The 26693-nt window shown below is 54.4% G+C and overlaps 5 protein-coding genes across 10 annotated transcripts; 2 read left to right on the plus strand and 3 right to left on the minus strand.

Annotated features, from left to right (window-relative positions):
• Positions 1-160: 160 nt before the first annotated feature.
• Positions 161-5877, minus strand: ENO3 (enolase 3). 2 transcript variants are annotated; one of them, XM_019981219.2, is made up of 12 exons: positions 5855-5877; positions 4579-4665; positions 4196-4291; positions 3758-3816; positions 3521-3590; positions 2968-3101; positions 1821-2043; positions 1531-1728; positions 1143-1344; positions 615-723; positions 400-458; positions 161-313 (listed from the first exon to the last, which is right to left on the minus strand). In XM_019981219.2, exons 1-12 carry the CDS (start codon positions 5868-5870, stop codon positions 244-246), a joined length of 1323 nt encoding a protein of 440 aa, XP_019836778.1. In that variant the 5' UTR covers positions 5871-5877; the 3' UTR covers positions 161-243. The 2 variants fall into 2 exon arrangements, with proteins under 2 accessions (XP_019836778.1, XP_019836779.1); XM_019981220.2 differs by lacking the exon at positions 5855-5877 and adding an exon at positions 5271-5375.
• Positions 5878-7962: 2085 nt separating this feature from the next.
• PFN1 (profilin 1) lies at positions 7963-10831 on the plus strand. The gene is made up of 3 exons (XM_019981223.2): positions 7963-8257; positions 9677-9869; positions 10479-10831. Exons 1-3 carry the CDS (start codon positions 8126-8128, stop codon positions 10574-10576), a joined length of 423 nt encoding a protein of 140 aa, XP_019836782.1. The 5' UTR covers positions 7963-8125; the 3' UTR covers positions 10577-10831.
• A 482-nt stretch (positions 10832-11313) lies between these two features.
• On the minus strand, positions 11314-15928 carry RNF167 (ring finger protein 167). 4 transcript variants are annotated; one of them, XM_070772914.1, is made up of 10 exons: positions 15711-15928; positions 15073-15574; positions 14910-14990; positions 13582-13707; positions 13400-13487; positions 13149-13239; positions 12831-12936; positions 12599-12692; positions 11889-11969; positions 11314-11810 (listed from the first exon to the last, which is right to left on the minus strand). In XM_070772914.1, exons 2-10 carry the CDS (start codon positions 15154-15156, stop codon positions 11512-11514), a joined length of 1050 nt encoding a protein of 349 aa, XP_070629015.1. In that variant the 5' UTR covers positions 15157-15574; positions 15711-15928; the 3' UTR covers positions 11314-11511. The 4 variants fall into 4 exon arrangements, with proteins under 4 accessions (XP_070629015.1, XP_070629016.1, XP_070629014.1 ...); XM_070772915.1 differs by lacking the exon at positions 15073-15574; XM_070772913.1 differs by having other exon boundaries at positions 15073-15928.
• A 96-nt stretch (positions 15929-16024) lies between these two features.
• SLC25A11 (solute carrier family 25 member 11) lies at positions 16025-18841 on the plus strand. Of its 2 annotated transcripts, XM_070772918.1 has the most exons (9): positions 16025-16254; positions 16850-17002; positions 17097-17303; positions 17490-17580; positions 17662-17752; positions 17838-17937; positions 18030-18081; positions 18221-18381; positions 18653-18841. In XM_070772918.1, the coding sequence occupies exons 1-8, from the start codon at positions 16160-16162 to the stop codon at positions 18374-18376; spliced, it is 945 nt and encodes a 314-aa protein (XP_070629019.1). In that variant the 5' UTR covers positions 16025-16159; the 3' UTR covers positions 18377-18381; positions 18653-18841. The 2 variants fall into 2 exon arrangements, with proteins under 2 accessions (XP_070629019.1, XP_070629018.1); XM_070772917.1 differs by having other exon boundaries at positions 18221-18841.
• Positions 18842-20609: 1768 nt separating this feature from the next.
• On the minus strand, positions 20610-23466 carry GP1BA (glycoprotein Ib platelet subunit alpha). Its single transcript, XM_019982038.2, has 2 exons — positions 23272-23466; positions 20610-23035 (listed from the first exon to the last, which is right to left on the minus strand). The coding sequence occupies exons 1-2, from the start codon at positions 23431-23433 to the stop codon at positions 21077-21079; spliced, it is 2121 nt and encodes a 706-aa protein (XP_019837597.2). The 5' UTR covers positions 23434-23466; the 3' UTR covers positions 20610-21076.
• Between the last annotated feature and the right edge of the window lie 3227 nt (positions 23467-26693).

A 26693-nucleotide genomic window follows, 5' to 3' on the forward strand; every position in this document is an offset into this window, starting at 1 on the left:
TGAGTGTAATGGTTCTACATCCAGCCCAACTTCCTCTCTGACCAGTCCCTCACTCCCTCCTTGTCACAGCGGGTTCCACATCCACTCGCCCCTCCTGCCCGATCCAGCCCAGGGACCAGCATCTCCTCTCCCCCTTCCCATAAATGAGCAGGCCACTAACTTGGTTGGCACCAGTGTTTTATTTCAGGGGGAAGGGCTTGAAGGCCCAGGTCTGTCCTGTGCACTCCTGGGGCCTCCAACCTCTCACTTGGCCTTCGGGTTACGGAACTTGCGTCCAGCAAAGACAGCCTTGTCCCCAAGAGCCTCCTCAATCCTGGAAGGCAGACATGGTCAGGGCTGTGATATTCCAACCCAAAAGCCCTCAGCTCCTGATGCCCAGGCTCACTGTGCCCACGGTACCTCATGAGCTGATTGTATTTGGCCAGACGCTCTGAGCGGCATGGGGCACCAGTCTTGATCTGAAGAGAGAATTCCAGGAGTTGCAAGAGATTATTAGAGAGAAGGGATTGCACCTGGCCCCGAGGGAGCAAACTGTGGTGGTATTCAGCTCCAGGGCAGGGGGCCAGGAACCCCAAGAAAACTCAGATACTGGGCAAAGGAGGGCCCAGGAGTACCTGTCCTGTGCAGAGCCCCACCACGAGGTCAGCGATGAAGGTGTCCTCAGTCTCTCCAGAGCGGTGGCTCACCATCACCCCCCAGCCGTTAGACTGAGCCAGTTTGCAGCTGGGTGGAGAGGACACTTGATAAGGCCTGGTGGGACTTCCTCAGGGTGAAAGCCAGGGGCTGAGTGGGGCCTTTCCCTTTTATTTTGGGAGAAGGGAGATGTGTTGGGAGGGTAAAGTTCTTGGGGAAAGAGAGAAGGGGAGATTCCTGATCTTAAATTTGGATTCCTAAGATGCTGGTGGGAAGAAACAGAATCTGGGAGATGGGGATGGCAGGGGTGGGGATGGATTGAGGCAGGGTGACAATGACAAAAGTTCCGGGGTCAGGTCAGGAGTTAGTCAAAAGTTTGAGGTGGAGAGGGTGGGGTGGGTCAGGAGCCAAGCGAGAGTCAGACCTGGAGTTAGTGGACAAGAGGGTAGCTGGAAAGGGTAGAGCTAGGTGGAAGGAGGCCATGATGCCCCAGGCCAGGAGGCACTCACGCCTGGATGGATTCAGTCACCGAGCCAATCTGGTTGACCTTCAGCAGCAGGCAGTTGCAGGCCTTCTTCTCCACGGCCTGGGCAATCCTTTTGGGGTTGGTGACTGTGAGATCATCCCCCACGATCTGGATGTTGACCCCCGAGAGGAACGAGGTCCAGGTAGCCCAGTCATCCTGGTCAAAAGGATCCTCAATGGACACCACTGGTGGGGGAGGGAAGCAGAGTCGGGTTAAAGGTCAGAAAGGCCTCACAAAGGGGTAATGGGTCAGAAAATTACAATGGGGCTAAGGATGGGAGGGACTGAGGTGGTGGCAGAGGAGGGGCCGAGGCCGGTGTGCTGTGCAGCTGCTGCTGACTTGGGCAGGAGCAGTGGAAGCCGGAGTCTCACCAGGGTAGTTCTTGATGAAGTTCTTGTACAGTTCGCCCAGCTTCTCTCCACTGATGTGCCGAGCAGGGTCGTCAGGTGACTTGAAGTCGAGATCGTACTTCCCATTGCGATAGAACTCAGATGCTGCTACATCCATGCCAATCACCACCTTGTCGGGGTAACCAGCCGCCTGGATGGCCGTCTTCAGCAGCTCCAGGGCTGGGAGAGGGCAACGGAGGACTTGAGGCTCCAGTGCACCCCGTCTCTGTGGGGACCCCCAGGGTCCTGCCCCTCCAAGTGCTCACACTGACCTTCATTGTTCTCCAGGATGTTGGGTGCAAAGCCACCCTCATCACCCACATTGGTGGCGTCCTTCCCATACTTGGCTTTGATGACCCCCTTGAGGTGGTGGTAGACCTCGGCCCCAATGCGCATGGCTTCCCTGAAGGAGCTGGCTCCCACAGGCAGGATCATGAACTCCTGCATGGCCAGCTTGTTTCCAGCATGGGAGCCCCCATTGATCACATTGAAGGCCTGAGACAGGGAGAGAGTGCTCAGAACCTGGGCCAGTTTCCAGGAATCAAGAAAGGACTGGAGTGGGGGGGGGGGGGTGAGGTCAACATGGAATCCTGGATCCCCTACTTACTGGGTGGTTTAGGATGAATAATTTTATTCCTCAGAGCCTCTGCCCTCATTTTCATAAAACGGGGATATCACCTGCTTACCTGCAGGATCTTAGGTGGAAAATTAAGAGAAGTTGGATACAGTTCTTAGCATGTGCACCTAACATTGACATGGCACTTACTACAGGCCAGGCACTGCTCTAAGTTCTTTACATATATTTTATTGGCTCATTTCATTCTCTAAACCACCCTGTAACTAGGTGCAGTTTATTGTCCTTCACTTTACAGATGAGAAAACTGAGGCTCAGAGAGGTTCAATAAACTTGCCAGAAGTCACACAACTAGGTAAGAGACAAGACCAGGATTCGAACCTAGCAGCTTGTCTCCAGAGCTCAGGCTCTTATACAATCTGCCTAGTGAGTAACAACAAATGGTAACATTATTGTTGCAATTAAGTTCAAAGGGTTTCCAAAAAGAGCAAATTTGGTTTTATAAGGATTAAAGAAGACACAAAAATAAAATGCCCAGATCTTTGCCATGAAGAAGCGCTCCATCCGATCTGGGGTTGGGGCACAGCAGAATGAAAAAGTGGAGTAACTAAGCCTGGGATTGGAATGTGAAGGAGCCAGTTACATCTAGGGAAAGAAGCAGAGAGAGGCTGAAGGGAAGGTTTGGATTGTGGGAAAGGGGAAGGCTGGATGGCAGTAGGAGAGGTTCCATTTCAGGAAACTGTTTCTTGGAAGCTGGGTCTGGAAGGTGGATTTTCTGGGGGCTGCCCCTGCCCTCCCCCAATGGGTGGAGTGCCTGTGGGTCGTGGCCGGGTGGCTGCACTCACAGGGACTGGGAGGATCAGCTCTGGGTTCCCTGCGAGATCTGCAATGTGTCGGTAGAGCGGCACCCCCTTCTCAGCTGCTCCAGCCTTACACACGGCCAGGGACACGCCCAGGATGGCATTGGCCCCAAACTTGGCTGGAGGAAGCAAGTATAAACTGTGAGTGCTCCACCTACAGGGTTTAGGGCTGTCTCCCAGAATGTCCCCTCTGGTCACCCCAGAAAGAATCCAGAGCTCCAAACCACTGGGCACTGAGTAAGTTAACATATCTCTTCCCCACCCCACCCGGCCCCAGGATCCCCCACCCTAGGGAAACTTGTCAACTTCACATCTGTGTCCACAGCCCGGCCCAAGCCTGGCATGGGGCAGGCATCAGGAAATGCCTGGGAGATGAGTACAAATCCCGCCAGTTACACTGTGCCCCAAAATGCGGGATGCAGAAATAATCCTAACCAGACCTCAGGCCATAGTCCTCCCCCACCCCGCCCCTGCATTCCAGCCCCGACTCCTGCCCCGGCCCCCACAGCCCATCCCCTGTCCCTAGCCCTTCACTCACATTTATTCTCTGTCCCATCCAGCTCAATCATAAATTTGTCAACTTTTTCTTGATCCACCACACTTAGTTTCTGAAAAGGCAAGTTTAAGGAGGGGAGAGCAGAGGTTAGATTTCTTAGGAGTCAGGATGTGAGCTAAAGGAAAAAGACGGTGCTGGTATCAGGGCAGAAGGCTTGGTTGGCCAAGCCTGAGCTTCTGGGGATGAGGCAGCAGGTGAAGGAGTGCGTCTTCTACTTGCCTTTTCCAGCAGCGCAGGGCCGAGGGTCTTGTTGATGTGTTCCACAGCTTTCAGGACCCCTGGAAAGGCCGCAAAGCAGAGGGTTCAGATCTCCTATGCAATCAGGTCTCTTCCCGTGGCCCCCGGCTCCTGGAGAACTTTCAGTTTCCCTTCCTTTTCTGATGCCCAACCTTTTTGGCACCAGGGACCAATGTCATGGAAGACAGTTTTTGCATGGACCAGGCATGGAGTGGGGGTACGGGATGGTTTCCATATGATCCAAGTGCATTCTATTTATTGTGCACTTTATTTCTAATCTAATGTTGCCAGTGATCTGACAAGAGGTACCAGTCCGTGCCCTGGAGTTTGGGGACCCCTTCTCTACCTTATGCAGACATTTCATGCCACATCCTGAAACCCCCCTTGCATATGGCTCCTCCAGCCTTGGTCTTTCCTCACCTTTCCCCAGGTAGCGAGACTTGTCTCCATCTCTTAGTTCCAGAGCTTCATAGATACCTGTGGAAGCGCCACTGGGCACAGCTGCTCGGAATCGGCCTGGGATGGGAGGAATTGGAAGATCACAGAGAGTCCCATTCACCTCCAAAGGGCTGAGGTCTCCTCTTGCAACCCAGAGACAGGGGGCAGTGTAGAGAGACAATAGCTCCTCACTGTGGGGTGGGGAGGTGGGGTGGGGGGCGGAGTCAAGCTGGAAGAGCAAGGCCTGGGGAGAAGTCTGGAGAAGGGGATTCCAGAGAAGAGTGGATGTGGCATGCAGCTGGGGAGCAAAGGCAGATGGAGCTGGGGGTCTTCCCAGGTAAACCAATTCAATAGCCCTGGGTTACCCTTGGCCGTGTGCAGGTCCACCTCCACAGTGGGGTTGCCCCTGGAGTCCAGGATTTCCCGGGCAAAGATTTTTTGCATGGCCATGGCTGCAGGGTGAGAGGTGTGAATGAGTATGGACAGCTGATCCCTTAAGAAACCCCAAATCCCTTGCCCTTTAAGAGTCTTCCCCACCCCAAGGAGGCAGGTGCTGGAGCTAAAAATACCCCACAAAAAGGTCACAGACCAAAGTGGCAGGCGCAGCCCCCTCCCCCACTCAGAACAGCTCCTATTCCACCCTCCCATCCTCAGAATACCGGGCCTCTCTTTTAAAACTCCACCACTTGCTGAACCCCATCTCCCACAAAGCTGCACTATGCCTTCTCCCTCCACCCCCTGGCCAAATACTCTGTTCTCCATGGCTTCCTAGCCTTTAAAGCCTCTCCTGTTACTTTACCTCACTTTTCCTGCTCCTCAGCCTTCTCCAAATCCTCGGGGGCCCCAAATTCCACCACCTGGCTCCAACTCTAACTCCCCTTCTCCGTCATCTCTGTATGCCTCTCTTCACAGTCTCCTTTTCCTATCCTTGGGTACCCCCATCCGGTATGCTCCAGCCCCTCCAGGATTCTTAAGCACAAGCTGACATTTCCTCCAGGCCAGCACAGCCCTCATCCTTTACCACCCCCATCCCCTGGGGCTGGAAGATTCACCAGACCTGGGATGTCTTCGCTGGGCTCTGAGTCTAGGTGGCAGCTGGGACAGTGTCAGCTCACCCCCTCTCAGGCCAGGCATTTATCCCGGAGCCACCCTGTACCCCAGCCAGCCCCGCCTCTCCCCCTCTCCATCCTCCCCCTGAAGCTGGGCTGGCAGCCAAGTGCCCACTACAGCCTAAAGCAGAACCTTTTGGCCCTAGGCACCTGCCCCCTTCCCAAAAGGTCAATGACTATCCCCTCCTTTCTCTCTATTCTCCAATAAAAGTCCTTATTTTTAATTTCATTCCTGGGGAGAAAGAAGAGAGGGGCTTCAGAATGGGGGGGAGGGGTCTCTCCCCGTGTCAGGGTTGTATTCCTCTTTTGCAAAGGTTAAAGAGGAACTAGTGCCCTTTAGGAAAGGCCAAGAGTAACCTGAGCCCTACAGGGCTGGGGAGGGGGCCTGGAAGAGGGGCTGCAGGAGTGACATCCATAGCTCACTTGGCGGGCGGGGGACTGCCTCTGACCTCAATGGGAGCTGGGGAGGGGGTTCCGGCCGAAACCAGAGCTCTAAATTGAGCTGCCCACTCAGAAGGCGAGAGGGTCTCACCTCTCAGGGTCCTCATGGCGGCCTTTCTCCGCTCCACCCCATCCTACCCTCTCCTGGCCGGCGAGGGGAGGGGGGAAGGGGGGGAGGCAGACGAATTTAGACAGGCCCTAGGAGTTGGCGCGGCGCCCTGCTGATAGCGCTGGGACAGCACTTATCGCCTGCGTGGAAGCTGTCAGTCAGAAGCCCTTTCTCCACCGATCGCGACGGCGGGCGCTTTAGGGCGTGATCCCAGCTCATCAATGAATGGTGCTGAATCAAAAGTGACCAAAAAAAAAAAAATGAATGGACAGAGGTGAAGTGCCCCTTTCTGAGTGTCTGACCGCCGGGGGCCAGTCGGGTGGGCCTCTAGCATGGCGGGGAAGTGGGTCTCTGCACTCTGTGACTCTCTCCGTCTCAGCGGGTGCGGCGAGAGTAGAGTCAGCCCTGACTTTGGCTGCAGCCCTGGCCGGGAGCGGAAGGCATGCGGGTTTCAAGCCGGCTGGCCGGCCAGCGGGCGAGGGTCACCGGCTTCTCGGCTCTTCGCCCCGGACTCGTGAGACCTAGCCTGCCGGGGCCGGAGCCGCCGGCGCCCGGTGACTCACCCCCAAGCTCTCTCCCGAGCTCCCCTCCCCGCCCTGCCCGGCGGTGTGTCTCCCAGGCTCCTCGCCACCATCCCCCGCCTTATCTCTGGCCGCTCCCTCTCGGGAGATTTCCACCCTGGGGTAGGGGGTGCGGTAGGCCAGAGGTCAGGATGGCGGGCGGGGAGCGCCGCCACGTGCCCGCCTGCGGCCCCGCCCGAGCTGGCCAGTGACTCAGCCGCAGCGGCTGTCGAGGAACACCGGTCGGGGGGCGTCGGGTGCTCCGGGGGCTCCGAGCGGCCGCGCCTGCTGCGGAGGACAGGAGGGAAACTAAGCCCCTTCGCGCCCGGGAGGCGCCCCTCCCCCGAGGGACCGGAAGCGGCCAAGCCCCTCAGCGGCCCCGGCGGCCAGCGCGAGCTAGAGTCACCTAAGCCGGACTCCGGGTCCTGCCCCACCCGCTTCCCGGTGGACAGCCAGCGAACTCATCGCACACAAGTTCTTAGCCTAAGTTTTACTGAAAAAGAAAAAAAAGAAAAACCCCAAAGGGCAAAGTTGAACGGACTTCCCCCCTCTTGAAAAAGTTGCAATCTTGAGAAACCGCTTAGTATTCTTCCGCCTTGGAAAATAGGCCCGCCCGTCTGGCCCCACGGTGCTCAATGACCTCTGCAGACACGGGCCAAGGGGCACAGCCGGTGACCCAAACTGCTGACCGGGGTTCGGGCAGGGCTGGGACGTGGAGTGAGGGATGAGGCTGGAGCTGATCCAGTGAGACACAACCCCCTGGAGTCGAGGTGGGCTCCAGTGAGTGCCGCTTGTGCCGCCCGGGCAGATGCTGGGGACAGAAGTCTCCCTGGTGGGTACCCGCCTTCAATTATGAAGACGGCCGGGGATATTTGGTCAAATTTCCCTTTACTGCCTTATTTCTTGAATAAATAAAATCAAGAGGGCAGAAGCGGCCAGGCACACGCCACGCCTCGCCTCCGCCCCTTCCGCCCGGCGGGAGACACGTCCCCGGCCTGCCTGCCTTTGCCGAGGGTCCAAATCCGTCCCGCTTGGCGCGCCGGGCGCGCGCCCGCGAAGCCCGCCGCCTGCCCCAACCGCCCCATGCGCTTTCCTTCCCGGCCCGGGCGCAGGCGCGGGCGCACGCGCCCCGCCGCCGCCCGCCGTTCCTGCCCCCGGCAGAGGTGGGGGAAGGGGGAGTCGTTCTGTTTAACCCTGAATTACCCGAATCCTCCTTAATTTGCTAAATTTGCAGTTTGCTAATTCTTACTTCTTTCACTTTCCTTCTTCCCTCTGGCTCACTCTATTTCCCTCCACTAAAGTCTGATAGTTAGGCGGAGTGGAGCGGGCCCTAACCTTAACCCATCCCCACCCACCCCCATTCTTTTTGCCTCGCTTTCCATCGGACTCTGCAAATTTTGCAATAGGGGGAGGGATTTTTTAAATTGCATTTGCAAAGTTCGGTATCTGGGCAGGCAAGGGGAGGGAGAGAGGGAGTGGGGAGCAAGCCCCGCCCCCACCGCCCTTTGCAAATAAAAATCTAGGGGGGTGGGGAGGAGCAGGAAGTGGCGGTGCGAGGGCTGCTGCACAGCTAGCAGAGCCGCGGTCCGGACGGCAGCGCGTGCCCCAAGCTCTCCGTCTTCCCCCGCCCGCCAGCCCGAGCCCAGCCCGCGGCCCCAGCAGCAGCCCCGAGAGCAGCCCCAAAAGCAGCGCCATGGCCGGGTGGAACGCCTACATCGACAACCTCATGGCGGACGGGACCTGTCAGGACGCAGCCATCGTGGGCTATAAGGACTCGCCCTCCGTCTGGGCCGCCGTCCCCGGCAAGACCTTCGTCAACATCACGGTACTGAGAGGCCTGCACAGTCCTGGGGACTGGCCCGGCTTGGACCCTGAGGGAGGGACTCGGTTGGGGGCGGGCGCGGTCTGCGGAGGGCGGCGAAAGGCCGTGACCCGGTCCTTGCCCTGGAAGTGGCGCGAATGGCGGCTGCACGTGAGCGGGCCCCTCCATAGCCCCCTGAGTCCTCCGCCCCGGGCGGCGGCGCCCAGCCCGCCCGCCGCCCCGCTTTCCGCGACGGGGCGTTACATCCGGGGCACAGGGCGGGGAGGGTGCGCCGCCCGGTGCGGCGGCCCACTTCCGCCTCCTCCAGGGCGGGTCGGGCACGCGCCGTAGTTTCTACCCGGGATTTTGATTGAGAAGGGACTTGGGGACCCCTGGCTCCACTTCCGGCCGCCAGCTCGCGCCCCTTTCACTATTGTTCCTCTGAAACGGGAGGGAGCCCCAGTCGCATGGCCTGGGTCCCTAGCCCGACCTCCGTGGTTTCCCTGCCCCTCCCAACCCCGTTAGAGAGGGCTAGGGCGCCACACGACGACCCCTTCCCCGCCAGTCGGCCCGTCGGACTCAGCAATCCTGGGAGTCCCTTTGCCCTTCCTTCCCGCCATCCGGCAGGGCCTGGAGCAGGGGAACTTTGTGAGAAGTTCTAGGACAGTAAAAGTGAAGGAAGAAGGGATGACTACTGCTGTCCCCATCACCACCTCCCCTGTCCACACTGCCCGGAAGTGGGGAGGGGGAGCGGAAGTTCGAAAGGGGGGGAAGGGGATTTCCGGGCGGGAGGGGACCGGATGTGGGGATTTGGGGTGTAAGGGGGAGGGGAAGATACGTTCCCCGGGGTATCTAGACCCGAGAGCTGGCTTGTCGGGTCTAGCCCCAGGCCCCCTCCAAAAGTTCTTCAACTTTCCCTGAATGCCCCCAGGCATCTGCTTCCTCATCTTCGAGCATAGATACCTGAACCTAAACTCTAGGTTACTTAGAGACCCAGGCGTCCGGGCCCCTAACAACTCCTGCAGAACCTTTGACCAAATAAGGGCAAAGTTGCTTCTCCTGCTTTGCCCGCCCCCTCCCTTCCCCTCTTCGCTTCTGCTTTTCCTGAAGGAGAGTTCTGAGCATCCAAGGCTCTCCACTCCATTCTCTTAACTGGTTTTTAGCCCCATTTATTTACTGGGTTTGCTTTGCCTATTAAACGACATCTAAATCGACATCTGAGTCAGAGGACTGTGTTGTCCCTTCCTGTTACCATTCTCTAGGTTTCAAAATCATATTTTTGTGCACTTCCAACAATCCTGAGTTTCTCAAATTTCACGAATGTGTACAAAGCACATAACATACACCTCTCACCCCAGGGGGCTTAGCTTCCTTGAGAAATGGAAGGCAGGTGGGAACTTTGGTGTATCAACTAACTTGCTGGGTGCTTGGTTCCCTTTTCAGCCTGCTGAGGTCGGTATCCTGGTTGGCAAAGACCGGTCAAGTTTTTTCGTGAACGGGCTAACACTTGGGGGCCAGAAATGTTCTGTGATCCGGGACTCACTGCTGCAGGATGGAGAATTTACCATGGATCTTCGTACCAAGAGCACCGGTGGAGCCCCAACCTTCAATATCACGGTCACCATGACTGCCAAGAGTAAGTTCTTACCCATTCTCTAGCTCCAAAATCCCTAACGTACCTCCTTTTGTTAATCTTTTGGGTTCTTCTGTGTGGATCACTTAGTATGAAAGGATCAAACCAGGTTTCTACTCCCAGCCTGCCGGATGCTGGAGCATCGAATTGTTCCTCTAGTTGTCTCAGTTCCTCACCATATGTATAAAGAAGTTGAACTGTATTACCTCTTAAGTTCCTTCTTACCTTGAGCATTTTCAGAGGAGAAACTCTGTTTTCTTGGAGGAGGTAAAAGGTTCATTGTAAGTCAGCATTCGCTGTTGTCTTTTGAGCTCTTTTGTGAAAACTTGGAGGTGGCCTGCTAATCCACAGCCATTTCTAGCCTGAACACATGAGTCAACAGTCCGGGAGCTTTTGACCCCTAAATTTTACTGTGCTCCTTTCCAGCCTTTAAGCTTGATTTTCCCCTTTTGAAAAGACCTATTGTTTGAGGGTGACTGACAGCCTGCCTGTGTGTGGGGGGTTGGGAGAGATGAGGTTGGGTTACAGCCCCCAGGGTTGGACAGCTGCTGAACAGCTGGCAGGGGGTGGGGTGGTGACACCTGGGTCCTAGCCTCCTTTCTCTTCCTCCAGCGCTAGTCCTGCTGATGGGCAAAGAAGGTGTCCACGGCGGTATGATCAACAAGAAATGTTATGAAATGGCTTCTCACCTGCGGCGTTCCCAGTACTGACCTCGTCTGGCCCTCCCCTCACCACTCCCCACTGCTTCTGCACCCCTCTCCTTCCCACACACATACATACACCATTTTTATTTTTTGGGCCATTACCCCACACCCCTTATTGCTGCCAAAACCACATGGGCTGGGGGCCCCGGGCTGGATGGACAGACACCCCCTGCCCACAACCCATACCCCTCCTGTGTGTGGTTGGAAAACTTTTTTGTTTTTTTGGGTTTTTTTTCTGAATAAAAAAGATTCTACTAACAAGGTGCTGTGTGGTTTTAGCCTGGGTGTCAGGATGGAGGACAGCTCTTGTGACCTGCCTCCTTTATCCTGGCTTGGGGTTAGCAGCAGCAGGAGGGTTTAGGGCACTACAAAGTCTAAGATTTTGAGTTTCTTGTTTTCATGTCCAGGATTAAACACCTGGCCAGATTGGCCAGGCCTTCTACACTAACCTATCCAGCCCTAGGTCCCCAGTGTGCTAGCTGAATTGGTGGATAATGGAATAGAGCCATCCAGACCAGAGAATGGGTCCAGGCCTGCGGGCAAGGCAGAGCCAGTTGAGTCATCCTCATGTGTGGGTGGGGCTCTCCCTCTCTGAGTCACAACAGATGCCTACTGGGGCTGTCCCCAAGACTGCAGGTTAGCCTCCCCTCCCCTCCCCACACGCCCTTGGCCCTGTATGGCAGAAAGGGGCAGGTCCCCAAAGGATAATAGGTTTCCCTGTGTGAGAATGATCTCACCCTTCCTTAGTCCACAAAAACAATTTTATTAACCCAGTAAGTGAAGACCCTGTCCCTTTGTACCCCCCAACCCCTTCAAAAGGATGGAGCTGGGTAAGGGGAGAAATCTGGGGTGGAAGTGTCTCCTATCCTCAAAACCAGAAGACTGGAGAGGGGAAGAGGGGCTGTGCAAATAGGTCATCAGAGGTGGTGCGGAGGGGAGTATTAAACCAGGATAGCAGCAGAAGAGGTAGAGGGTGAGGGGTCTGTTGAAGACCCAGGAAAGACAAGGGGCGCTGGAGCTATAGAGCCAAAGGAGGAGGGAGGTGTGGGGCTGGAGCCCAGAAGAGGGGTCCGTTCTGAGGCAGGCTGGTCCCTTGGCTCCCCTTCCTCATCACCCTCTTGCCCTTGGCTTTCTTCCTCCTGCTCATCATCCCCAGGACCCCGATGCACAGGCTGCTTGCAGATGGGGCAGGTCTTCCGGGTTTGAGTGAGCCAGGGGTCCACACAGCGGCTGTGATAAGCTGCCAAGAGGAATGAGGTGAAGCACCTGACGCCTGCTGGGGGCCTGGGGACATGGGCACAGGAAGTGAGGGCCTCACCGTGAGCACAGGGGAGTACCCTCAGCTTGTCCCCATCCTCATATTCATCCAGGCAGATGGCACACACATCATACTGGTCTCCTAGTGGAAGAAGAAAGTCTTTAATTTACAGAGCCATTCTGAACCAGGGCCCACAGGAAGTCACTCTGGGAGGCCTGTGCTAAACCTGCAAGATATTTTTCTGTCTCTAAAGAGCCAGAGGAAGAGCTAAGACAGCATGGGTGGAACATGAGGAATCTGGGGTTAGTAGGCACAAGCAAAGAGACGCAGAGGTAAGAAGGGAAGTGGGTTTTCTGGGGGTTGGTGTGAGTGGAGAGAGAGTGGGAGGAGAGGAAGTGGGGCGGGGCTTCTGCCATAGCCTTATAAGGACATTGGAGGCTCCAGGCCTGAAGACCCAGCCCCTTCTTACCTGTGCCTTCCTTCTCTGGCAGCATCTTCCCCACTCCTTCCATTTTTCTGCTTTATCCACCTTCTCTCTTACAAGAAAGGTCCTCCATCTTTCCCCCTCCCCCAACTATTCCATTTAATCATCTTTGCTTTCCACCTCCTGCTCTAAACCTGTTCTGTCCTTTTATGTACGGGTTAAAAAAGGAAAGATGGCATCTCAGACTGACATCTCCCTGCCATCTCTGCCCCTTATCTCCTGGGCTTCAACTCCTTCAGAACCAGGTAAGTGGTGGGAAAGGCCTGCTCTTCTTAACTCTCCTCACCCTTCTGATAGTCATGTGTAGGGATCTGTTTCAGCTGCTCTTTGGTCAGTCGATTCCGCTGGAGCCGTTTCCTATGCTGGATGCAACGAACTATCTGGTGAAAGGGAGTGGATGCATCAGTCTTAGAAGAAATCTGGACAATCCAGTACAAACCATCCCTGTCTTGCAACCCCAGAGCCAATCTGGCTTTAAAGGCCTTGACTCTTCCCATCTTGGTCCCTGAGCTACTCACCATCACTGCTCCCATGGCCAAAACCAGCAGTCCTACAATCCCTGTGAAAGGGATGAGGTAATAGCCCAAGGGGAAGCTATTGTCTGGGACGAGAAGCACCCGAGCCCTGGGAAAAGGAAGACCAATATCAGAGAGGCGGAAAAGGCAAAAGCACAAAGAGGGACAAACTGGCTCTGGACAGGGCGGGTGGGGATGGGGGAGAAAGTACCAAGAGGAAGAGTATGATGGGCCTGAGGCTGAATGGTTGGGGCACAGGCTTGGGCTCCAGGTTGGCATGGAAGTGCTGAAGGAAGAGTAGGAAGGAGGGACAGGTCCTACCCCTTCTCGTAGACAAAGAGGGCACGCAGGTACTCGGAGCTCCTCTCCCCAATAAACACAGACGGGATCCAGATCTGCTGCTGGATTTCCTCTGCAGGGATGAGGGCATTACACTGGGGACCCAAGCTGCCACACGAATCCTTTGACTCCCTTGCCCCATCCCACCCAAAGCACTGATTTCCCTAAGGCTCCACCCCTCCTGCCATCCTCTCAGTCTAAGCTCTACTGAAAATGCAGCTGTCCAGCCTTACCACTATTCCACACCATGTTCAGAAGTTCATTGGAATTCACATTGTGTACCACAGCTGCACCATACCCAGCCTTCTGAGCATTTAGGACCTAGGGAGAAAAGGCAGATAAGAAACCGTCATGGGCATTGCCACCTTTTGTTCCTGGTGCTCACCCTCCCAGCTCCCACACCACATTCAGCAACCTTGAGGTCAAAGTTGCAGTCGAATCTTCGAAGCAGTGCAATAAAGACTGACCCGTTGACCGGGGCTGGGGGTGGTGGGGCAATGGGGCTGCAGGCATTGTCTGGGTGAGCCTCCACAAGGAAGCCCTGGGGAAGAAAAGCGAACAACAGTTGGATCTCATCTCCCTAGGTTCTGCTCCCCACAGGTTCCACCATGCACACTGGCTCCCACATCCTGCACGTCCTCGTTCCTGAGGTTGGTCTGAGCAACCACACCAAAGTCGGAAATCTACCTCTTAACCTTCTGAAGATGCAATTCTGGGCAAACAACAGCCCTTTACTAGATTCTGCATCATCCCTCTCTTTCCCACATGAGCTAATCTGTACCCCAACTCCTGACTAATTCTTCGGCCTTCCAGTTCCCCACTCACTGTAATTCGATTCTCCATTCATCCACATCACTTTCTCAAGTTATTTCACATTCCCTGCTCTAGTACATACTTGTTTAAAAAAACACAAATGGAGGTATTTGCGCTGAGCCCCCTGTTACCAAACTCAATTATAATTTTAGCTTCCCCCAAGAATGGAATCTTAAACCAGTCTATCTGGAGTTACATGGTCAGCATTAGTGAGGTAATCTGCCTGATAGACCCTTTCTGTCCCCTAAAGCAAGGTGATTTTGCCACAAAGAAATCTTTGCTGGTATAATTTCCTTGTCCCACCCCTTTCTGCCTGTAAATCTTTCATTTTGTATAGTTCTTCAGAGATCTATCTGCTGGGTGGAATGCTGCCCGATTCATGGGTCATTAAAAGCCAGTAAGAGCTTTAAAATTCAGTCCTGCTGAATTTTCTCTCTTAACACCTCCCTTTAATTTTCCAATTACCCACCTTACAAACAATACCGGTATATATGGCCCAACTGAGTTCTTGCTATATGGTAGTCTGTGAAAAAGTCCTACAAAACTGCTTTTCTAATTTAATCCTCCCAATAATCCTGTGATAACTTCTATTATTTTCCCATTTTACAGTAAAACAAACTAAGGCTCAGAGAGATAATTACTTGTCAAGATCATAAGGGCAGTAATTGGCTCTAGAGACCCTACTGATAAGCACCACTAGCCCTACCTGTTATCTTAGTCCACTTTCAGTTTCCCTTCCAAGGCCCAGAGTTCTAGGAGCAGACTTTGTCTTTTACCTCCGGATTCTGGATTCCACCACACTAAACGTGCTCTTGCACTTAGTTCCTAACTTGACACTTTTCCCACTAACAGCTTCATCCAAGAAAGGCTCCTGAACCTCTACCCAGGAGAGATAATTTAAGGACACAGGAAAAAGGGGGAAAAAATCACCTGAAGTCCCTCCTGGCTCAAAGCAGCCCCAAAGAGAGCTGGGAGGTCTGCAAAGTCCATGCTGGCATTGTGGTCCGAGATCTGCGGACAAGAGTCCGTGTTGGCACTTTAGTCTGCAACCTCTCCCTTCAGCGTCCTTCCCCCATTGGCCCCTCCGACTCACCGCTCGAATGAGCCCTCGGCTGGGGGCCGCTCCCCACAGCACAGTGACCACAACCACAGGAAGCGGGAAGGCCGCAGGGTGCATGGCAGCGGGAGGAGAGGCGGAGGGGGCCGCGTCCGGATAACAGGAACAGAAACGGAGTTCTGCGCCCTCTCTGGCCCTCCTTCAGGATCCCAGGGGTCCAACCACCCCCAGGTCCCACTTCCCAGCTACATGGGGGCTCGGGGAAGGACCTCCGACTCGGGGAGTGAGGTACCCAACTAGTCTATTGGAGCTGGGAGGGAGAGACTAAAAATAATCCTTTTCTGGTATAGTAATAAAACTGGGAAAGGGAACGGAGACCAGCACAGGTGACAGAAAAACTTCTGGAAGGGTGGGGGAGCTCAAAGGGGCGGGACTTCCGGCCAGGTGGGCCGTCTTCCCATCCCCTGGAAAAGAGTTTCCGGCAAAGAAAGTCAGGCCGCTTCCAGCATTGGACGCTCACGACTAAGGACTTCCGGTTCTAAAAGACCGATTAAAAGAAAGGTCAGAGGTGGAGGCAGTGCCTGTAGCGATGAAAGGAACACCGATGTACCAGATGACTACTTAGTCGTCTCCCCGCTAGTGCCTAGGACCCTGCAGCACCCCGGTTTACAAACCTGTCCTCCTGGCCGCCGCGGTACCTTCAAGTCTCGCGAGAGGCCTCAGCACCTTTCCCCCCCACCAGCTGACAGCTTCCTGTATGTATGGCGAGAGACCGCCTAATTCTGACTCGCCTAGCTCAGTCCATCTCGCGAGATCTTCAGATACCCTCCTCTCCGTTTTCCCGCGATTCCAATTCGATAAAAATTGCGCCTTAGCTTCGGCTTCCAAAATCAGCCACACCCCTTCCCGCACCCGTTCTTGAAGCTCCTCCTTCAGCTCCGCCTTACTCCCGGCCGCCTTTGCGCTCGCGCCTGCGCCTGCGCCAACTTCCAGCTAGCGCTGGACCTGAGAGCCGGAGGGGCGTGCGCGCGCGCCCTCGCCCCTGTTGCGCGCGCGGTGTCACCTTGGGCGCGAGCGGGGCCGCGCGCGCACGGGACCGCGAGCCGAGGGCCATTGAGTGGCGATGGCGGCGACGGCGAGTCCCGGGGCTTCTGGGATGGACGGGAAGCCCCGTACCTCCCCTAAGTCCGTCAAGTTCCTGTTTGGGGGCCTGGCCGGGTAAGCTCAGGCCCCAGGGATGGGACAGGAGGAGGAAGGGACGGGTGCAAGGTACCGGGCCCGGTTCTTCTTTGGGTGTGTTGCAGTGAACCGAGCTGACACGGGGTCAGTGCCGTCCCCATCGTATTGCAAGATCCTTGATGGACTGCCAGGATCTTTTCACCCATCGCAGGGCGCCTTTGGGCTGCATGCACGACCCCCACAAGACCACCTGAGTTTCCCAACCCATTGCTTGACTGCGGGACTGTATGGGGTTTCAGGTCATTGCATGGCTCTTGCTGGACTGTATGGGGTCCTAGATCATGAATGCCCACCTCTCCTTGGGTTGGACTGCACGCAATCCCGGGGTCACTGCTTGACACCCTTGTTGCTGTGTGAAACGCTTTCATTGCATGGTCCCTTCTGGACTGCTGGACTTTTAAGACCCATTGCTCTTGATACAGGTAGAGACTCTTGTACACATGCCCACCAGTTCCTGAACTCTTAATCAATGGCATGGCGGCCCTGCCCTTTGTGACCTCTTGTCGCTGGGCTCCAAGGGACTTTGGTAGATCTGAGACACCTAGCCGTTGATGCTACCCCTGTCTTCCCCCAGGATGGGAGCTACAGTTTTTGTGCAGCCCTTGGACCTGGTGAAGAACCGGATGCAGCTGAGTGGGGAAGGAGCCAAGACACGAGAGTACAAAACCAGCTTCCATGCCCTCATCAGCATCCTGAGGGCAGAAGGGCTTAGGGGCATTTACACCGGGTACTGGGGCCAAAGGATGGGGTAGGTTGTGGGTTGACAGCTCTAGACCTGGGCTTGACTCACTGACCCCTTCACTCCACCCCATCCCCCCCAGGCTATCAGCTGGCCTGTTGCGCCAGGCCACCTACACTACTACTCGTCTTGGTATCTATACTGTGCTGTTTGAGCGCCTGACTGGGGCTGATGGTACACCCCCTGGCTTTCTGCTGAAGGCTGTGATTGGCATGACTGCAGGTGCAACTGGTGCCTTTGTGGGAACACCAGCTGAAGTGGCTCTTATCCGCATGACCGCTGATGGCCGGTGAGTTGTAAGTCTGAGCCTGCCCCCAGCCCCATTCCCTGGAATCTAGTATGAAAGAAGTGATTTCTTATCCTAGATCTAGGGCACAGCATTCACCTGTTCACAGCATTCTGGCCTCCCTTTCTTTGCGCCTGTGGGGGCAGAGTGGTCTAGCCCGAACTTGGCCTCTCCCTGCCTTCCCTCCAGGCTTCCAGTTGACCAGCGTCGTGGCTACAAAAACGTGTTTAATGCCCTGTTTCGAATTGTCCAGGAAGAGGGGGTCCCCACACTATGGAGGGTGAGTAGAGGGGCTGGAGACTTAGGGGACCTGGGGTCCAGTCTTGGACATTTCTGACTCCCCCTCCATCTCTCACCCCAGGGCTGCATCCCTACCATGGCTCGGGCTGTCGTCGTCAACGCTGCCCAGCTTGCCTCCTACTCCCAGTCCAAGCAGTTTTTACTGGACTCAGGTGAGACCCAGAGCTGAGCCCTCAGCTCCCAGCTAGTCTGGACCAGCTTCGAGCTGATTGCCACCTCCTGCTCCACCTCCCCCAGGCTACTTCTCTGACAACATCCTGTGCCACTTCTGTGCTAGCATGATCAGTGGCCTGGTCACCACTGCTGCCTCCATGCCCGTGGACATTGTCAAGACCCGGTGAGTATCTGGACAGTCTGGACAGACCTGGGCCTGGAGAGGGATGGGAAAGGCCCTCTTATGTCCTCATGTCCCTGCCTCCTGTCCTTCAGGATCCAGAACATGCGGATGATTGACGGGAAGCCAGAATACAAGAATGGGCTGGTGAGGAACCAGAGCCTGGGGCTTGGGCTGCAGGATTGGATGCTGGGGGGAAGGGGGAGAAGGCGGGTAGCTGGGTAAGAGGAAGAGGACCCCAGAGGCCAGGTCCTAGCCTCAGTGCCCTGCCTGCCTTCCTGTCTAGGATGTGCTGGTGAAGGTCGTGCGCTACGAGGGCTTCTTCAGCCTGTGGAAGGGCTTTACACCATACTATGCCCGCCTGGGCCCCCACACTGTCCTCACTTTCATCTTCTTGGAGCAGATGAACAAGGCCTACAAGCGTCTCTTCCTCAGTGGCTGAGGCGGGTGAGGGGCCTGGAGTCGCTGTGCTGGGGCTTCATCTCACCCCCTGCTCCTACAGTCAGTGTGCCCCCCAACCCTGGGGGCCTGGACTCTGCTACCCTGGGCCCCTCTATTTATTTTCCCAACACGGTGTGGTTCCCTGCTCTACGGTTAAAGACTTTGGTCTGTCCTGCCCAGCCCCAGCTTGCCCTCCTTGCCCTGATCAGCATCATCTCTGTCCCTGGCTATACCTTGGAAGCTCACTGGGGATTTCTGGGGCCTCCTTGGATATTAGTTTCAGGGCACATAGGACAGCAGAAGCCCCTCCCTTCTCAGTGGGGAAACCAAGGCAAGGCTGAAGGGACAGGAGAGAGCAGAAGCCGTCAAGATGATCAAAGGTCTGCAGTAGGAGGACGTGGCCCTTCCTCCCTCCACCTCACTGAGGACATAATCAATAAATTGGATTGCTGACACCACCCCCAAATCTGGAGAGTTGTGGGCACAGGACGGGGAGGAGACCGGACAAACGAGCAGATGCTCCTGGAGAATAGGAACTGGAGTTTGTAAGAAAAATTATTAAAGAAAGAGCACTCACGGTTTTTATATAAGTGTTATATATAAATCAGTCATATTGCAGTAGCTGACGTATGAGAAAAACCCAAACTCCAGTCTTCCCAGCCGCTCCCCCAAGAACTCGGCAGATGCCCAGGTCGTCTCATGTAATCCCCAGGAAAAGCCTTGGGGGTCTGGTGACTGCTTCTGCAGCCTGAAGAAGGAGGGATTACAGCCTAAGAGGAGAAGGCTGACCTTTGAGGTGGGAGGGAGGGCGGGGGCAGGGCATGGAGTGGACACAGTCAGGCCCCCAGAGCCTGGAGGCTTAGGAAGGGGAAGATGTTTGCCAGAGACTTGATCTGGGCCACAGGCTGGGGAGGGTGATTGCCTTCTTTGTTTCTTTAGATGTGGGATACCAGGCCCTGCCCTCAAGAAGTTTAGAAACCTCTTGGGACATAAAAGGACATAGGAAGGTCAGTTGGAAGAAGAGCCTGGTGCTTGAGGCCTGAAGGCTTCTCCGGAGCCAGGCCAAGGGACAGGCAGGCAGCAGCTGGGAGCTGTCCCCTTGGCAGAACCCATCAGTAGAAGCAGAAGTTGAGCTCAACAGCCTGGCGGTGCAGCCCGGCCCTCCCACCTCTGCGTCTTGTCTTACCCACTTTGCACACATGCTGGCCTGGGCCACAGGAGCTGCTTAGGGACGCTTGAAGCCTGGATCTTGTCCTTAATGAGTTCCAAGTCCAGAGGGGAGAGTGACATGGAAACTGAGAGTCACCAGCAGACCATTGCAGGGTGACATGAAACACCCAGGCTGGTCTGGGCCAGGAGAGACTGCACAGTAACCGACTGTCAGGGAAGCAGGGCGGGGAAGCATTCCTGGCCCTCTGGGAGCAAAGGCTTAGAGAAACTCTGAGGAGCCGGTAATCTCTGCAGAGTCTAATAGCTGGAGCACAGGCAGTGAAGTGTTTGCTGGGAGAGGGGAGGCCGGACCGTTAGGTGGGTTGGTGCACAGAAGTCGTCGGTGGCCAAGCTCAAGAGCTGTGTTCTATCATGGGAAGAGTTCAAAGCAAGAAAAATGTCAGCGTTTCACATTAGGAAGATTCTCCCTGCACCACCCAAAGGAGGAGGGGGTCTCCCTGGAGCCAGAAATGCTTAGCCCTCACTCGCATTCTCTGGACCCCAAGTCTGGGCTTGGGCTAGAGGCAGGAGAGAAAGTCTACGCAGCATGCTAAGGGGAATGGCGGAGCCCAGGGCACCTGGGAAGAGAAGTGGGCTCCGTTTGCCTGCCTCCTGGCTTGACAGCAGGAAACCTGAGAGTAACTCAGTAAAACCCACCAAAATGGTGCTCGCTGCCAGGCCCTCCCCTGCCCTGTCCTGCCACTCTGGGCACAGCAGGAGAGCTGTGTTTCTGGTGCCCCCCGGTGCCAGGAAGCACCCACCTGGCCTAGTACTGCGGGCTGCAGGCAGATACCCTCAGTAGCATCCCTGAGCTCCCAGGAAACTTCTGATTCTTGACTTGGAACTTGCTCGCGGTGGCCTGGTTGTTGGTGACCCCTGGAGGAGAGAAGGAAGGCACCCCAGGCAGGGGAGGCGCAGGTCAGGACTAGAGCTTCTGAGCAGTGCAACTAGGGTGGGGCAGCTGGGGCCTTGGGAATGCTGGTGAAGGTGCCCCAGCCTTGTTTACCTCTCCCAAAGAAACAAAATTCCATTTTAAAATTATGTTTATTGTACAAATAACATTACGATGGTGGAAAACTAGAAAATGGTAAACAGAGGGAAAGAACAGAAAACCACCCCTATTTATACCATACAGAGATACTCAGGGCCCACATGTTGACACATCTCTTTCCAAGTTTTCCTCAACAGGTACACTTGGGAACCACCTTTACAATGTTATTTGCTCTTTCCTAAAACTTCCCCAAAGTGGTAGTAATAACCCAGTGGTCTGGGAACCCCACCATCCATCCAGCATATGGAGCTCAGTTCGGTGACCTCCCCTCCAACTCCTCCATGATTTGTTGGGTCTGCAACTGTGTGCAGGGGAGACTCCTGATAAAGGCACAGTAATGAAGACCTCCTTGACCCTGTGCTCCATACCCTCCCGCCCCCTATTAGACCCCAATAGGAGAGTCTATCAGACTCTGTCTCGGGGTCCCCAAACCACCCACCCTCAGAGGCTGTGGCCAGAGTACCTAACACCCACTGTCCCCAACAGATCCCCACCACGACCCAGGCTCAGGGCCGAAGGCCGCCGACCTGCCTGCAGAGGCCCCATGCGGCCATTAGGCCGCACCCACAGGAAAAGGCTAGAGCGGAAAGTGGGAAGTAAGCCTTGGAAGAAAAGCAGCCAGGCCCGGTGTACCATCACCTGCCTTCCCCTCTGCAGCTCCAGGTGCGCCGTGTGGGTGGCCGTGGCCAGGGCCCATGGCTTCACCTGCTGGACCCAGCACAGCAGCAGGATGAGGATCACAGAGGCAACGAGAAGCCAGAGGAGACCCAAGATATAGAAGCCCAGGAACAGACAGCAAGAGTCAGAGCTGAGAACAGGGTTGTTACTGGAACTAGCCAATCCCTGGACTTTCCAGGGGTTGTCAGATTCAGAGATGATGGTTATGGTGGATTCCAAGATAGTGGGGAGTGAAATGGATTCTGTGGAGGTTAAGAATATGGTTGGTTGTAAAGTCTCACTTATGGGTTCTGGGGTGGTCGGGGTAGTGGGCTCTAGGGTGGTCGGAGTTGTGGGTTCTGGGGTGGTCGGGGTTGTGGGCTCTGGGGTGGTCGGGGTTGTGGGCTCTGGGGTGGTCGGGGTAATGGGCTCTGGAGTGGTCGGGATTGTGGGCTCTGGGGTGGTCGGGGTTGTGGGCTCTGGGGTGGTCGGGGTTGTGGGCTCTGGGGTGGTTGGGGTAGTGGGCTCTGGGGTGGTCGGGGTAGTGGGCTCTGGGGTGGTCGGGGTTGTGGGCTCTGGGGTGGTCGGGATTGTGGGCTCTGGGGTGGTCGGGGTTGTGGATTCTGGAGTGGTTGGGGTTGTGGGGGGCTCAGTAGTGGGGTTTAGAGTTTTGGAGGAGGTGATGGAGTCTATAGTAATCGGGGTCGTGGTCAATTTCTTAACTGGAGGCAAGGAGGACACTTGACTGCCTGGCGAAGTAGGCGATGTTAAATAGAGCAGGTCCCAGTGCGTGGTGTGGCTAGAGAGGCTGCTTACAGTGTTCACAACAGATACCTCCTGTTCGTCTTTGTCTTCATATTCATCGTACTCCAGGTTGTCCCTGTCACCAGGGATGTTGCAGCCATCACCCAAGAAGTTGTAGACGTACATGCCATTCATATTGACACATCGAACGCTCTTCACATCGGGGGTCATGGCCTTAATGTCCACATCCTCCTCCCATACGTACACGTTGCTGGGGTTGTCCTGCAGCCAGCGGCTGAAATAGAGGATCCCACAGTCACAGGACCAGGAGTTGTTATGGAAAAAAGCGTAAGGCAGGAGGAGCATCCCAAAGAAGTCCGTTGGTATTGTGCGCAGCCTGTTCTTTTGGAGGTAGAGGGTGTCAAGTTCCTCCAACCCTTTTAGAAGCTCAGGGGGCAGCTCTTGCAAGTCGTTTTCAGCCAGGCTGAGCTTCTTCAGGTGGGGCGTGGGCACCAGGAGCTCAGGGGGCAGAGTCCTCAGCTGGTTTCCGCGCAGATAGAGCTCTTGGAGGCGGCTCAGGCCATGCAGAGTATCAGAAGGCAATGAGGTCAGCTCGTTGAAGGACACGTCCAGGATGGAGAGAACTGGCAGTGCCCGTCCCAACTTGGGCAGGCTTCTCAGCTTATTGTGGGCTAGATTCAGGACCTCCAGCCGTGGCAGTTTCGCATCTGCCTGCAGGCTGGTCAGCTGGCTCTTACCCAGGAACAGCTCAGTGAGCTGGGACAGATTCAACACGGATGCCATGGAGAAAGTGCCCAGGGGGTTCTCACCCAGGTGGAGGATGGCGGTGTCCGCCGGCAGGTCTGGAGGCGGTGCCTTCAGTCCCTTATTTTCACAGTTCACTTCTACCTGGCTGTCCTTGTTGCCGACTTCACAGATGGGGACAGGGTGTGAAGGGCTTGGCAGCAGGAGCAGCAAGAGGAGGAGGGGCATGGTGACCTGTGGGCAAGGGGGGCTTGAGTGGGCACCCCTCGGGCCCCCAGCAGTATGCCTCCAGGCCCTGGCCCCCACTACAGCCTCTAGGATTGTTCCAGAAACTCAGCTCCCACACTTCTCTCCCTTCCTTCCCCTCTCCTCCCCTTGTCCCGCAAAACCTAAACTACTAGCTCCAGCCCTTGGCTGTTCTCTCTCACTCAGGCCCTGGCCTCCCCGAGCCCTGGCCCCAGCTCACAGACCGGCAGAAGAACCTCCGGAGACACAGAGCTTCTTCCAGGGTGTGACTTGGTCCTTCTGTCTTCCAGCTCCAGGGAGGGCCTGGTTAGGGGCAGGAAGAGGGTAGGGATGGGGAGGAAATGGCAGCCTGATATGGGCTCCCAGAACCCGGGAACAGCCTCCATCCTGGACACAGGCCCTTATCACATCCTTCCACAACTTGCCCTGAGCCCTTCTTTTGGCTCTGTTCTTGCCTGCTCTCCTCCTACCTTGGGGAGATTGGGGGTGGACTCCAACCACCACTCGCTTCCAGGCTTTAAAAACCTCTCCAGCTGCCCCCCTCATTTCCCCTTCACAACTGCATTCTTAGAATTGCCTACTTTTAACCTGGCCTCCCTCTCACTCCTCACCTTCCTCTAGGCTGCTTCCCACCTGCCCCCTTCTCCACGGACTCAGTTCTTGCCATGTACTCCTGACCCTCTATACCCACCCGACACGCTTTCCTCCACACCATCTTGTTTTCCGCAGCCTGCACACCTGTGGCCACTCCCACCTTGGGACTCATGACAGTAATTTTTTTCTTTTTTAGAGCTTTTTTTTTTTAAATTTATTTTTGATTGAATTAGAGTTGGTTGACGGGTTGTGTTGTTCTGCTGTTACCACAAGTGACTCAGTTATACACATACATACATTCTTATTTATATTCTTTTCTATTATGGTTTATCCCAGGATATTGAATATAGTTCCCTGTGCTATACAGTAGCACCTTGTTGTTTATCCAATAGTAATTTTTTCTTGGTTTTCTTCCTGCTTCTCTAGCTGACCTTTTTCAAATCTTCTTTGTGGATTCCTCTTCTTCTATCCTTCATGAGAGATTAACCTGCCCCCAGAGTTTGGTCACTGGCCTTCTCTGATGCCACACAAACCCCCGAGCTTCTCCTCATCCATTCGCTTGCCTTCGACCACCACTTGTCCCCCCAGTGACTCTCAAGTCTTCATCTCTAGCCCAGACCCCTCTCCTGAGACCCAAACATGTATGTCCCACCGCCTTTGGAATTTCTTGGCTGTCCCACAGGCCTTCAAGCAATATGTTCAAAAAGTTTATCGCCTGTCTCTAAATAGCCTGTCTTCCTGTGTTGTCCAACCTGGTGAATGGTTTTGTCATCTGTTCATTTATATAGTACAAGCAAAATCCCTGAGATGACCATCCTTAGCTCCACCACCTATTTAACCTGCCACCAAGTCCCACTGGTTTTCCCTCCCAATGCCCCTCAGCCCCCTTTTTTCCACCCTCACATCCACCATCTTCATCCAGGGTGCCATGTTCTGTCCACTGTGTCTCTGTGACAGCCTCTCCACTGCTCTCCCCGTTTACTGACTCCTTCCTTCTCCCCACCCGAGTGGTCCTTCAGAAACGCTCATATCCTTCCACTGCTTGAAATTCACCAATGGCTCCTTGCAACCCTCAGGAGGGAGTCTGAGATCCCTAACAGGCCTACAGAGTCTTGTAAGATCTGGCCCTTGCCCACCTGTCCAGCCCCTATCTCTTCCCTCCTTCCTTCCTTTCTTTCACTGAGCTGGATCTTAGATATGGCATGAGAACTCTTAGTTGCGGCATGCAGGATCTAGTTCCCTGACCAGGGATCGAAACCTGGGCTCTTGGCATTGGGAACTCTGAGTCCTAGCCTCTGAACCCCCAGGGAAGTCCTGAATCCCATCTCTTAATGCTCCACCCTGGACTCTAGGTTACTCTCTTTCTTGTGCCTTCTTCTCACCCTTCATCCCTTTCTGCCTAACTTACTTATCTGGAGAGTTCCAACCCAGAATTTCTTCCTCTGAAAAGCCTTTTAGGACTTCCCAAGATCCAGTTGGATGCCTGTTTCAGATAGATGTCATACCTGTTGGTCCATGGCCCCTTCCATGATGAAAATGTCCTATTGACTGTCCCCTAGAAGGGGTACCCTGCAGTCTCATGGGCCTGCCCTTATCTGCTGGTTGGTGACTGGACAAGGAACAGATACTTGAGCCAGATGCAGTTAATCCATACACCTGTTAGTTATAAAATTTTATATAATTTGTTGGTTGCAAAGAGTACTCAAAGACATGGAGAAAATGAGGCACTAAGTAAGTAGCAAGAAGCAAGGTGAAGTTGCATAGAGCCCACGACATGGAGTAAGGCCTCTGAGGCTGTTGGGATTTTTTGCCATTTTGGCATCAGTTAGGGTTTTTAGTTGTAAGCAACAGAAATTTTTTCTACTTAATTTAGGCTGAAGAGGAATTTATTGAAACTACATTGCCTACTTCACAGGCTTCTAAACGAGGGTTAGAGAACCATACGTGGGCCAGTGTAGCTGAGAACCAGGCTGCAGAACCAGTCTGGTGAGAAATCTCTGCTCTCGCTGCAAGACCATGTCTCTGAAGCTTGTTCCACTGCAACTGCTGGGCCAGGAGCTTAGCGTTAGCACAGCCTCCTGACTGCAGAGAGAGAATCCTGCATTATCCCTCCTCTGTTGTGATACTAACTCCTGATTTCAAAGTCTGGGTTCGAGGGACTTCCCTGGTGGTCCAGTGGCTAAGACTGTATTCCCAATGCAGGGGACCTGCCTTTGATCCCTGGTCAGAAAACTTAGATTCCACATGCCGCAACTAAGAGTTCACATGCTGCAACTAAGCCCTGGCACAGTCAAAACAAATAAATATTAAAAAGTCTGGGTGTAAGTCCTATTGATCTTGTACCTATGACCCAGTTACAAAGGACTCTTGGAAAGCAAGGTATCTGGCATTTTCACCTTCTATAATACAAGGCAGGTTCTGCTTCTCCAAAGATTTCCATGTTGAAGGATTTTGCAGACACAGAAAAGGGATTCATGTGTTTTGACACCTACTGAAATGGTCCTAATGTTTTACTTTCTTCACATGCTGATGGGCTGAATTGTTTCTAATTTTGCATCGTCAAATGTTTGGGATTAACCCTACTTGGCCATTATGAATTATTCTTTAAACATAGTTGTAGGTTAATTTGCTCAGATTTTATTCAGAATTTGTACATGTAAGTTAGAAAATAGGTGTGGCCCATAGATTTCTTTGGGGGGTACATTTGTCTCTCTCTATTCATTGTGTTTTGTTATCAGAGTTCTACTGGCCTTGTAAAATAAGCTGGAAATTTTTATGTTCTCTGGAAAAGTTAGAGATCATAGGGATTTTCCATGCAGTTTTGGTGGAATTCACCTATGAAACTGTCTGGGCCTGAAGACACTTGTAGGAAAACTCCTCAAATACCTTTTCAATTCCTTCTCTAATTGTTTGTCTCTTGAAGCTTCTACATCTGGAGTCAATTTTTGTAACTGTTATTTTTCTAATACAATATCTTTTTCATGTTGCTGTCAATTTATTGTCATAAATCTGTACATTTTATACTTTTATAATCTGGTAAAATCTCCATACC

Source organism: Bos indicus, chromosome 19, assembly GCF_029378745.1.
Source record: "Bos indicus isolate NIAB-ARS_2022 breed Sahiwal x Tharparkar chromosome 19, NIAB-ARS_B.indTharparkar_mat_pri_1.0, whole genome shotgun sequence".
Lineage (NCBI taxonomy): Eukaryota > Metazoa > Chordata > Mammalia > Artiodactyla > Bovidae > Bos > Bos indicus.